This window comes from Ostrinia nubilalis, chromosome Z, assembly GCF_963855985.1.
Source record: "Ostrinia nubilalis chromosome Z, ilOstNubi1.1, whole genome shotgun sequence".
Classification (NCBI taxonomy): domain Eukaryota; kingdom Metazoa; phylum Arthropoda; class Insecta; order Lepidoptera; family Crambidae; genus Ostrinia; species Ostrinia nubilalis.
Genome location: NC_087119.1, coordinates 16951759 through 16964371, shown reverse-complemented (window position 1 = coordinate 16964371; position 12613 = coordinate 16951759). Strand labels below are relative to the sequence as shown.

Here is a 12613-nt window from a genome sequence, read left to right as displayed (position 1 = left end):
CAATAGGGATTCTGTCATTTTTCGTCATGTTATTCTTCTTGATGTTACATTTCGTAATTGGGTAAAATGGCGCGTAGTAGGTACGCATGGGCTGTTAATTGTTATATTGGTAGAGAATTGCTAATGGATAATGATGATGTGATTATGATTATGATTTTGATGTTGATTATGATTATGATTTTGATGTTGATTATGATGTTGATAATGATGTTGATAATGATGTTGATTATGATGTTGATTATGATGTTGATTATGATGATGGTATTCGTTCTTAGTAATATAAACGCATGTGACCGTTTTCTCGTTTGTCTACCGTCAGCTTTAAACATCATTTCAGAATTAATTAGATATTTTATTTTTTATCAATTTCCTTTATTGAAGGTGAATCGTTTCTTTGTTGAATTGCACACCTTTCAATGTTAGAACACTTTTCTTTGAGCGCTTTATATTGTGGCCCTGTATGGTTTCGCATCCATAGCGAAAACTCAATGCCTTCACCTTGAAACACGCTTTCTCCTTTATAAGAAACAGATCACATATATTTTGTTGCTTAGCCTTTGCGTGGGGGTGCGGTATCAACATAAATACTTAGTTTAAAATTGACGAGCAGAAAATATAAAATTTAACATGGCTTTAAAATCCTTTTTCGAATCGCGTGGGAGTGAGTTTGATTTTCGACTGTAATTGCATTTGGTTTGGATCACTACCGCAATGTACGGATTACGCCACATCAAGCTGAACATTCTGGTATCTTATATGGTTGTAATAGGTGCTATTCTGCTACAAAAATGTCTAGTCTGATACGGCCATGGCTGAACGTAGCGTGGGCGGTTATACAGTTTTTCATCCCAGTAAATATGCGTCAGATGCGATGTTCATCAGATGGACGGAAGGCTTCTTGTAACACTAGACTTTTTGATTCAGTTTTGCATGAACCATTAACAAATGTCTCTTATAAATGGTGCTTCTTGATATGACTTAAAATAAGCCTCTACCCACGCGCCTACTACTGTTACAGTTTTATTTTTTCAGAATATCTTTTACTGCTATGGAAAAGAACGTCCTAACAACGAGATTTTTTGCGTCGTTTGTAATATGGCTTTTTAATTTTTTTTGCACGGCTGTAATGGATGACACATTAATAAAAGTAAGTACCTAGCTGATAATATGATCTTTTAAATATGTATGTTACTGTAAAAGCTCGAACTACGGTTAATCTTAAGATTTAAGTGTAAGTCTTAAGATTTACTGAGATGAGTTGGTAAATGTAAGTATTTCTGAAAATACGTCGATTTTTTCGAGCTTTTACCATTCGAATTCAGTATATGCTAGGTTTTACCTCTGTCAGCTGGTAGATGTTGGTTTTAGGAATAAAACAATGAGTAATGCTTAATTACTTACTTTCATCAACTATTAGACAAAACAGGTATAGCCCGACCAGGAACATAATTAACTTTTTAAAAAAATAAAACCGACTTCAAATGCGTGAACACAAAAAAAAAACTAAAAATTGAAAATATTGCGTATAAAAAAGTTTATCCCCAATTTTCCACCCTTGGGGGTGAAATATTTTCTTCAAATTCGCATGAAACCACCCTTTTGATAATACCTATTCAACAAAAAAATAATCGTTCAAATTGATTTATAATCGGCGGAGATATTGCGTATAAAAAAGTTCATCCCCAATTTTCCACCCTTGGGGGTTGTTTTTTCTATTATTAAATTTAAATGGGACCACCCTTGAGGTATTACCTATACGCAGAAAAAAGATTTGTTCAAATCGGTTCATAATTGGCGGAGTTATCGCGTAACAAACATAGAAAAAAAAAAAAAAAAACATACGGGTCGAATTGAGAACCTCCTCCTTTTTTTGAAGTCGGTTGAAAAACCTCGCCATGTTTCGGAAAACTAATGGTACTAATTTATTATAATGGCAACAGTAACTGAAAACTTCATTGACATGTCACCTTGCATGTCAGTCTATTGCTGTCAAACTATAAACAAACTTTATTTTAAATGTGCGCAATTGATTTTGTGAATTAAATTGCTAAAATCTTTTTATAGTCGTGAAAGAAAAGTGGTTTACAACGTGTTAAAGTATTTGTCGAAGAGAAATACTAAGGGTTCGGACAATATTTTCATTGAATAAGGTTTCCGACAAAGGTTGTCAAATTGACTGACATGTTTATCGTATAGTACAGTCCACTATGAAAATTAGCTGGGGTTTGTTTCAAATACCTATTTTAAAAAAAAATTCACTTTCTAAGTGTTGAATTTTATGGAATTTGGAAAGAATTACCGAGTTTGAAGCGTTCATGAGCAGACATTGCAGTTGAATATTCAAGTTCTGAATTTGATTATTGATGAATAATAAAATAAATCCTACTAGCTCGATTGATGGTTTCATTTAATTTATTTAAACCAGGTTACCTATAATAATATTTTTTCGTTAATTTATGAAAATATCAAATTAGCCCGTAATCCTGAATCCTGATACATAAAGTTAGCCTATTAATTTAACACAGATACGACTGTACTCAGTGTTGCACTATCAAATGCAATTGACGCGCCTCTATGCCGGGGTTTTTATGTTCCTGGTCAGGCTATACATAGTATTATAAAGGTATCATGATAGTAATAAGTACAAACTAATACCAACTTATTTAAATTATTTGCAATCATTTCTTTTTCTTGTGTTTTGGTGTTCACATTTTTACTGTTTCCTTTTTTTATTCCTTCTGACTGACATTACCAACGATGCTGTTTTCGTAAAAGTTTACAGAACTTTTAATTAGTAAGATTATAACAAAAATGATAATACCATGGAGTCCATGGAATCGGATAAAAATCGGAATTATAATATAACCCAGCATTGATAGTAGCGCATACCTGTAAATATCGTATCTAGGACACTGAAATTTTGTACTGCATGCATCCTACTAATATTATAAGCGCGAAAGTTTGTGTGGATGTTTGTTACTCTTTCAAGCAAAAACTACTGAACTGATTTTCATGAAACTTTACAGTATTATTGTTTCTAACCCAGAATAACATATTTTATAGGCTATAATTTATGGCGATCTGTGACAAATAAAATTACACGCGGGTGAAGCCGCGGGCAAAAACTAGTATTTTATATGACATGATCTTACGTTGCTAAAGAAAAAACAAGGCAGTTACATCATGGTTTGTTTAATTGTATTAAAATGAAAAGTGATGCCGGTATGATGATGGTCTTTCTTTTCAACCGACTTCAAAAAAGGAGGTTCTCAATTCGACCCGTATGTTTTTTTTTTCTATGTTTGTTACGCGATAACTCCGCCAATTATGAACCGATTTGAACAAATCTTTTTTCTGCGTATAGGTAATACCTCAAGGGTGGTCCCATTTAAGTTTAATAATAGAAAAAACAACCCCCAAGGGTGGAAAATTGGGGATGAACTTTTTTATACGCAATATCTCCGCCGATTATAAATCAATTTGAACGATTATTTTTTTGTTGAATAGGTATTATCAAAAGGGTGGTTTCATGCGAATTTGAAGAAAATATTTCACCCCCAAGGGTGGAAAATTGGGGATGAACTTTTTTATACGCAATATTTTCAATTTTTAGTTTTTTTTGTGTTCACGCATTTGAAGTCGGTTTTATTTTTTAAAAAAGTTAATTATTAGTTCTTAAATTGTTCGTACATTGAAACAATACAAAAAGGCTGCGCTCGTGTAATGCGTAGATAGGACCGATTGTTACCTGTCAAAAATGCTTGTTTTATTTTTTAACATTTACCGTGCCATTAATGTAAATCCTAAGATTTACCAACGAAATGGTGGTAAGAGTTCGAATCGCAAACCTTTTGGGACATTTACCATTAGGAATTGGTAGATCTTAGGTTTTACTGGAATATCTTAGGATTTACTGCAATTCGAGCTTTTACAGTAACATGTACATAGGTTATCATCATATCACATCAGACATATTAAGCACATTGAATTAAATTTTAATAACAAGAACTCACGGAAGGGTTTTTTCGCGTAGGAACATTCTATATACGTAGGGTAGACCGGGGACAATAGTACCATTTTTTGGAAATTGTTCAATATTGAGAAATCTAATGAAATATAACTTATTCTGTTAGGATGCTGTAAAAACTAGACTCTTAAGCTACAAATTTAAGCATGCAGAGTTGAACTATTCTTTCGAATACTTAATGAAAAACGAATTTGAAATGTACGATGTCTCATGTTACAATTGACCCCTACAACGGGTCAATTGTACCAATAATATATGAGGCAATAAAAGTAGTTATGTTTATCTAATCATCACCTTTATTGGTATTCTGTTCTCTTAATCTCCTACAATCATCAGTCTTTATTAATTGAGATCGAAAATATGTAGGAACAAGTATGAAAAATCAACACTTAAGTTTAAAAACAAAACAATAACTTTTCTTCCATAAAAACGAAAAAACTATATGTTTCTACATAATATGCCATCTATTTGGCTCGGATATTGCTTCTGAAACAACAATAAGCATAATAACAATGATAGAAATATCAAAACTGAAAAATCTATTTTTGTATGAGGGTACAATTGACCCCTGGTACAATTGACCCTGATTATTTATACCTACTAGTGCTTCGACTTTTCAAGATTTTTTCATAAGCCTGTTTATAAAGGAATAGATCCGTTGATCCGCGATTCGTACTTTTGACTCTACGCCGAGGCATCTAAAACAAAACGTTCAAATACTTAGTTACTTACTGAATTAAGCTAAAATGTACATATTCAGAAGGGTTTTAGAAACCTTATATTAAAATATTTTAAGTAGGCATTTAGGTAGGTACTTATATCACCTTTTTATCGATATCTACCTACTTATTTAATCAAACACTAATAGTATCTAATTAATGCTTAATGCATGCAACTATGAATGAACCTAGACAATTTTTTCAGTAGGAAGGTATGCCTATAATTGTAAAAATTTAAAATAACCACGTGAATGTTTTATAATAACTTATTTTATTATAAGTATAGGTACTTTAAAACCAATTCAAAATATTATGTAGTAAGTATAAAATAAGGTTCCGGGGGTTAATTGTACCACGGGGTTGATTGTACCGCTACAATTGACCCCATGGAGACTGGTACAATTCTTCCAAGTAGGTAGTCAAGAGAACTTCACCTAAAATTCAGTCATTTTCACAGTGAATGCCAATAATTCGCTGTCGATACAAAGTTTAGAGTCTGGATAAACTATTGACAACAATACTTTGGTAACAAATAGCATATTAGGCAACTTATGGGCTCATATATTTGACATAAAAACTTACTGCGGCTGGGCAAAAAACAAAAATCCTTCCTGTACACCTTCGTTTCTCAGCGCAAGCGCCGCCGACTGGTGAGCGGATGGAAACACAAAAAGCGCATATTCTGACGCTATGCACACAATCTAACGTCGCTTGTATGAAGAAATATCGCCGATGGTACTATTGACCCGTGGTACTATTGTACCCGGTCTACCCTACCTATAATTAGAAAAATCAAGATAAAAAGTTGTAGAATTGTGTTGACTGGCAGAGAAATTCCATACGTTCTGTTGAAATCTTAATATTCCGCTAGGTTTGCGAATGTTTTCCGCAGTAGCGTGGGCGGTTAGAAACCGCGAATACGGTAAGTATATGAATTAGTAAAAACAAAACTATCCACTGCCACAACGGCCGCGAAAAAACCGCCCCCTGAGCTTTCATTGTAGTTCTAATTAAGCAATAAGAACATTAATTAAGAACATACCTTTCAGATTTTTAAAATGGCATTTTTATGTCGATTTTATTCAACCCTTGTGGTGATGATTTTACTATTGTGCTTTAGTAAATATAACCCTTTCACCTATTTTGCACAAATATTGGATATCAGTTCACCACCTTCGTATGTAAGTAGTTATTTATTAATCTTTATTTACTTACTTACGTATGGTTCCATGTCTAACATATAAATTCCACTTCTCAAACAGAGTTCGTCCAGCACTAAATTGAACTTGTTGTGTACTACTACCTTAATTGATATTGCTTTCTGCAGTTACGTGAATATTTAATTTACCCCTGTCAATCAACCCGTGGTAATGGATTTTTGCCGTTTGTTGCATATCAAATGTATGGAAAAAGTTTTTTGCGATTACATTTTTAGCACTCTAACTTCGAGCCCAGATTATAGCTTAAAAAGTTACCTGTATTTTTTTCTGAATTTTGATTTCACGTAGTCTGCTAAAAGCATTATAATAGACTCAAAGATTTAAGTACTGAGCCGTGTTTGTGAATGTCATCCAGCCCATTTTTTTATCTACTTACCCTTATACATTTTTAGGGTTCCGTAGTCCTGGCAAGGAACCCTAGTTTCGTCATGACATGTCTGTCTATCCGTCAGTCCGTCCGAGGTTTTGCTTGGAAACTATTAAAACTAGAGAGCTGTAATTTTGTGGAGTTATGTATATTAATTACGCCGACAAAGTGGTAGAATAAAATTTTGAAAATAATATTTTTTGTAGGGTATCTCCCCTACATGTGATTTTTTTTTCATCTTCTACACCATATTGTGGGATATAGTTGGATAGGTCTTTTAAAATGACTTAGGGGTTTTTAAGACTATTATTTGATTTAGGGATCTGTTTACAAAATATTTAAGTTTAAAGTGCCAATTTTTGTTCGTTGTTGTTGTTGTCCTCCTGTAGAAGCTAAACTGTTGGCTTGAAAAATCTGTTAAAATTCACAATAATAGTACTTACTTTTTATGAACTTTCAAGGAAAATTATAACGGTTAAGATCAGAGGTGTAATTGTGTAAACGTAAAGCAATCGTATTCATTTGACAGTTCAAAAGGTACGATAAAATCTGTTTAACTCATGTTTTATAAAGTTTAATACCTAATAATAATTCCTTAGAAGAAAATATTAAGTAACTTTAGATGAAGTAATTGTTTGTTTCTGAAATATTGTGTAAACACGGACAACTACGGAACCCTACACTGCGCGTGGCACACACGCACTTGGTTTATTTTTTTGCTTATTAAGCTTAAAATAAATTTGAAATGTGTTCAGCATAATAAAACTTGGAAAAAATATACATAAATAACGACGTTTACAAGATTGAAAGTTTTGTTTATGTTTAGGAAAATTGTCAAACGCAATTTTATAAGTAGGTACTTTTGATAAATTGTATAAGGGCTATCTAAGTAAATTGCTGCGAAAAATTGGCCCATGGGGGATCGAACCCGCGACCTTCGCGTTATTAGCACGACGCTCTAACCAGCTGAGCTAATGGGCCCGACGTTTGTAAGGGCGAAATTCTGGATAGTATTGTGAGTATCACAATATCTTTAATAGGGGTTTTCTGTAGGAAATTGTAGGAAGTCGAAGGTTTTATGCTAAAGATATATGATACTATCCATTATCTATGGCTCCAATTGAATTGGTGAACTTTCAGTTATTTTATATTGGGTCAAGTAACTTTAATAAATTTCATTGAGATGACCATTAATAAATGGTCTTAACCATTGTTATTAGGTACACAATATTTAAAAAGTTTTTTGGTAACTACATGATTAAAATTACAGCTACAGTACCTAAATAGTCCTGTCATAAGGTTTATAGAGCTACGTTTGGGCTTAGATTGTTACAATTTTAATGGAATTTAATGGGCTCTTACATTACTTTGTCCAAAAATGTTGAGTTTGTATGAATTAGAGCAAAAAGTAAAAAAAGTGTCAATATTTTACAGAATTTCGAGCACCATAGTAGTAGCACAGCGCTTTGAGGGTTGCAAACTTTGGTTTAAACTTCTCTCAGAGAATCTAATAACATATAAAAAAATCGCATGTAGCGTTTGCTTTGTTCGATGTCGATATTGACTAGGTTAAAAGGTACGCGATTTAAGAGAGAAAATGGGTAAAATGACTCTAAAGTGACAGATTATGTAACAAATGGAAACGTATCGAGTTAAAGACTAAAACGTGTACTAGGTATTTTACATTTTTAATGTTGGCAAGTTGTCACATAGTTAGTGCATTGGAACCAAGAATGCTTTTATTATTCAGCGTTTAACGACAATATTCAATTTAAACCTATTACGTCGATTCAGAACATGAAATGCCTTTGATTTATTTAAGTACATTCCTCGTCAGAATGATATTGAATGTCGGTACTTAATATGCTATTAATGAATAAATTGGTCGTCATATCTATGGAAAAGTATATTTCTTGTTAAATCAAAAATGAATAATTAAGTGGAGTTATTTGAGTCCACGATTTTTATGATCCTGTATTAGATTGAGGTGAGTTTATTGAAAATCAAGTTTTATAAATTACTTCTCATCACAGAAAATTGAGAGAAGTATTTATATTACTTGGTTTAGCCCATTTAAAATATTCCAAACTGAAGATAATTTGCTGCTATCTGCATGGTTATTATGAAGAGAAAAATTGCTTGGATTTTTTCCCTATCCAATTACTCGATAAAACAATGTCTATTAAGGTTTACTAATAAATTAGAATTTTTAAAATACAGCTGACTTTTACATATCGTTAGCCGTCAAAGTAATGGGCTCTTCAAGGTACTTTTAACTATTAATCACAACGTTTAGCCTGAGAAAATAGAGAAACTGAACGAAATCGTTAACGATTTAAGAAAATTTACCTTCCCGGGTAAAGTGAATATTCAAAGACCTGTCTACAAGAGTCTTTAATGCAGTGTTGCGACTTGCGATAGATTATTCAATTCGACGTTCTGTCCTGGAAATAGTCTCAACATTCATAAATAATTCTAAACGTAATAGATGCCTTGACTTTTAATGTTGTCTTTGTAGGCTTACTAAAACCTCAAAAGTTTAATGGCATTAGACTTTCTTAAGCAGCAGGATTTTTTTAGAAGTGCTAGAAGTTAAAAGGTTGTAACTATCATGCGGGCAAAGCTAGTAGTAAGTAATATTGTTTGTTTTAAAGTTCCTACTAAACCAATAACAGTTTCATAGAGAATGCGATCTTTTTACTATTATACTTAGGTGACGTAATGTTAATTCCTTTTTGATGTAACACTTAAGTAGAACATACCAGATTCAATTTTGTTTCAGACAGTTGCAATGGACCACGTGACTTACGCTTACGGGATTGGTTTCGTGGGCGTTTATGATTTCGGCACCATGTCCCCGTACACTATGGTGGACAATGCGGTTGTAATATTCACATTGATATTCACGCTGAGTGCCTTTGCCAGGTACGGCTTAAAGGTAAAAGCACGCTAAAATGCTGATCGCAAACAAAGCTCGTATGCATGGCTGGTTAAATAATTATGACGTATGAAATCCTTAATACCCACGCAACGAAAGGTTTCGCGCTTCGTTCAAGTGCAAAGTTCCACGGAAAATTATGTGATGTAGCACTCAAAGTTTGCAATCAGCATAAGGGCGTTTTTAAAAATGGAAAAGTCTTTCACCTCTGGTTAATTACAGCCTTAGTAAAAGTGCATAAACAAAACAACTCAAAAAAGGTTTTATGCCTCAAAAGGACGGAGTAAAGTTTGTAGCAATTAAAATTCGTCCTTAGAAAGTTAAGACATTTGAAAATTGGATATTTCAACTTTTAGAGGTAAAAAATGAGCAATTTTTAGTTTGAACTTTAAAATGTAGTTTGGATATGTCACCGTAAAATTGTGAATTCCGTCAGATTATAATCTGACGTACTAGTTAAATTACAATCTAACTTAACCTAACCCACTGTTAGCTTACAATCTAATGCGTTATATTATAAACTGACAGAGTTCACAATTTCACGTTGACATATACACTCCTGGCCGCAGTCCCATGAAAATGAGAGGTCTTATTAAACTGACAATTGTCTGGAAAACGATTTTCCCGCGTACGAAGTTGCGGCTTTGCGAGCATAGTAAGGTACTTGTGCCTACTACTGATGATAATAAACATATTGGTAACAAGAAAGGAAATTGTCGCAGTAAACTCTGATTTTAGTCTTATAATAGGTATGTATATCTTCAACTCCTCACTTTGATCTCTTCGTCCGTGTTATAACTAGTATGTATTCAATGCATGCATTGCAGTAAGTATTTAAAGCAGATAATTGGAGAATTCTGTGAATAGATTATGAAGCAACACCCTCATTACTGTTCGTCGAGCTCTCTCTAGCTCAATTAGTACGGATTTAGCCACCAATACGCTGATGCAGAAGATCGATAAGGATTTGCCCAAAGCTGTGTAATACGAACATTCATTTTTCTTTATGACAGATTTCCTTTCATGAACATTGGGTTAATTTCTGCACTGTCGTTTAGAGTTTCCTTTTCACCAGAATCACGCATTCATACTATGTAGCTTTTGTATCTTTGTAACAGCTTACAGCTGTTAAAATCGTGACTGATACGAAAAAAGATAAACTTTTTGTTTAAAATCTATGAGAAAAGTACTTGTATTTGACCCAGATTGGATCGCATTTTTCAATACTAATAAAATTAAATTTACAAAAAAGTAGCCAATACCTACGCCGCTCCGATTTATAATAAAGTCAGTATAAAATCAAAGGCAATTTTATTTCTTCTATTATGAGTGTTTTGTTATATGTATAGTTTAAGCTATTCTCAACATAGGTAAGAACGATGGCCAAGCATGAAGTTTGGGTCAATGTGGCTCGGCAGAAAAATGGTAATGATATTGGGGCGCACCTTCCCAAAGATGAGAACAGTATTCCCTATGAGGCCGAACCTGCGCCTCATAAAGTTGCAGGCGTTGGGCCTGAGTGAAATTCCGCTTCGATCTGAGCACATCAAACTTCTTCGAGGCTAATTTAGCCTTACCCTCTAAGTGACCACGGAACTGGACTTCACTTGATATGTTGACACCAAGACTTGATATGTCGACACCAAGGATTCCGATATTGGCTGAGGCAGTTAGGGGAGTGCTCTCAAAACAGCGAGATATGACAAACGTTATCTTTTTGGCGGTGAACGCGCAAACTTGTGTCTTTCTAGTGTTAGATTGGACCAAATTGCGTCGACCCCAGTCTGAGGCCTCCTTCAAGGAGGTTTCAATATCGGACGCAAGTTTGTTACGGCTCTATTTGCGCGGCCGGTATAAGAGACATCACCGTGCTGTTGTCCGCTTATCGATGAATGCCGCTGATTTGCAACATATCATTGATATGCAGAAGGAAGAGCGTAGGCGATAGCATAGAGCCTTGGGGGACACCAGTATTCACAGACATAGAGTCTGAGCATTTACCGTCGACTACGACCTTCATGCTTCTGTTTGCTAAAAAACTCGCGACCCATCCGCATAATCCGGAAGCCCATAGGAAGGGAGCTTCGAAAGAAGCGCTATGTGCCAAACGCGATCGAAGGCCTTCGCCATGTTCAAACTAACCACCAATGTTCCCCATTAGTCTCGATCGCCTGTGCCCAACAATGTGTCAGGTAGACCAGAAGATCACCAGCCGAGGGGGTCTACGGAACGATCTCTTTGTTAATTTCTGAAAAATAGTGAAAAGGTTAAGGGGCTTGATAGTATGTAGCTACAAATAAATAACGCATAGTTGGTAAAGTAATAATTTGGAGTAGTATTTATACCTGAGACAGTTTTTAGAGAATCTCTGACATAATTTGGCAACGGTTCGCGGTAAAACCATTTAAAATGGTATTGATTGTTTTCTACAACCGTGAACCATTTAAAATATTAATGGGGACAAAGTTCTCCTCGGCTTGATATAAGGTTAGGATTCGCTGGTGAATATTGTTTCAAATGGTAGATAACTACATATAATTAGCTCGCATAAATTGTTGTAACAGCTCGGATTTACAAGGTGGAAGATGTTTTATTCTGAGACTTGATACGTTTTAATAAAAAGTTGGAGCCGAGCTGTATCAACATCAGTTCTCGAACTGGCCTTGGCTATCTCACATACATATTATAAACTGCAAAATTTTATCAAAAGTACTTCATTGTTCATCATTATTGATTTTCAAATAAGTCTTATCTTCCCTTTTCGGAAATTACGGGATTGTAATCATAACCTGTGATCGCATAGAATCATGGCAAGCTCTTGCTAAAAGATTCTCCTAACTTTACGTATATCTTTATGAGGTCCACATAATTATATCAATGTGTTCCTAGTGCTTATTAGCATCCAAAGAAGTGGATCATTTTGTAGACAACACTTATTAATAATATTCACTTGATTTGAAAAGTTACACGCATGATAGACTATTTTGGTATTAGCTTCTTCATGTTCTGGACATGATAACTCTTCTACTTGACGAATTTGGGTTGGCGCACACCTTCAGCACCATTTATCTGGCTAAATTGTACTGGTTTGGCCATGGTTCTTACATGTTGGGAGCATACACTGACAAACTTTCAGCTTTTATAAAATAACGTAGGTCTGAAAAAATGTGTCAAGTTTTTATGTAGGAGAACCCGTGGCGTCCTAAAATATAGTTTGTGATTATCATCCACGTATTTTTCTTCAAAAACAATCAATTTTACTTCGTTTTATGTAACTCTCTTTCTGGAAATATTGCGTCAAGTCTATTTTTACCTCTTTTCGTGAGATATTATCACAAATAG

General features: G+C 34.3%; 1 protein-coding gene and 1 non-coding gene across 3 annotated transcripts in view; one reads left to right on the top strand and one right to left on the bottom strand.

Annotated features, from left to right (window-relative positions):
* LOC135086504 (sodium- and chloride-dependent glycine transporter 2-like) overlaps positions 1-12613 on the top strand; it is a 36086-nt gene that overhangs the window by 8615 nt on the left and 14858 nt on the right. The window contains exons 6-8 of one of the 2 annotated variants that reach the window (XM_063981226.1): positions 1033-1147; positions 5796-5927; positions 9116-9258. In XM_063981226.1, coding sequence (XP_063837296.1) covers positions 1033-1147; positions 5796-5927; positions 9116-9258 — 390 coding nt within the window. Of the gene's footprint in view, positions 1-1032; positions 1148-5795; positions 5928-8851; positions 8963-9115; positions 9259-12613 lie in introns of those variants that run through there. The other variant, XM_063981227.1, reaches the window with a different exon arrangement.
* Trnai-aau (transfer RNA isoleucine (anticodon AAU)) lies at positions 7242-7314 on the bottom strand. The gene has a single exon. It is a non-coding gene; the product is annotated as a tRNA-Ile (tRNA).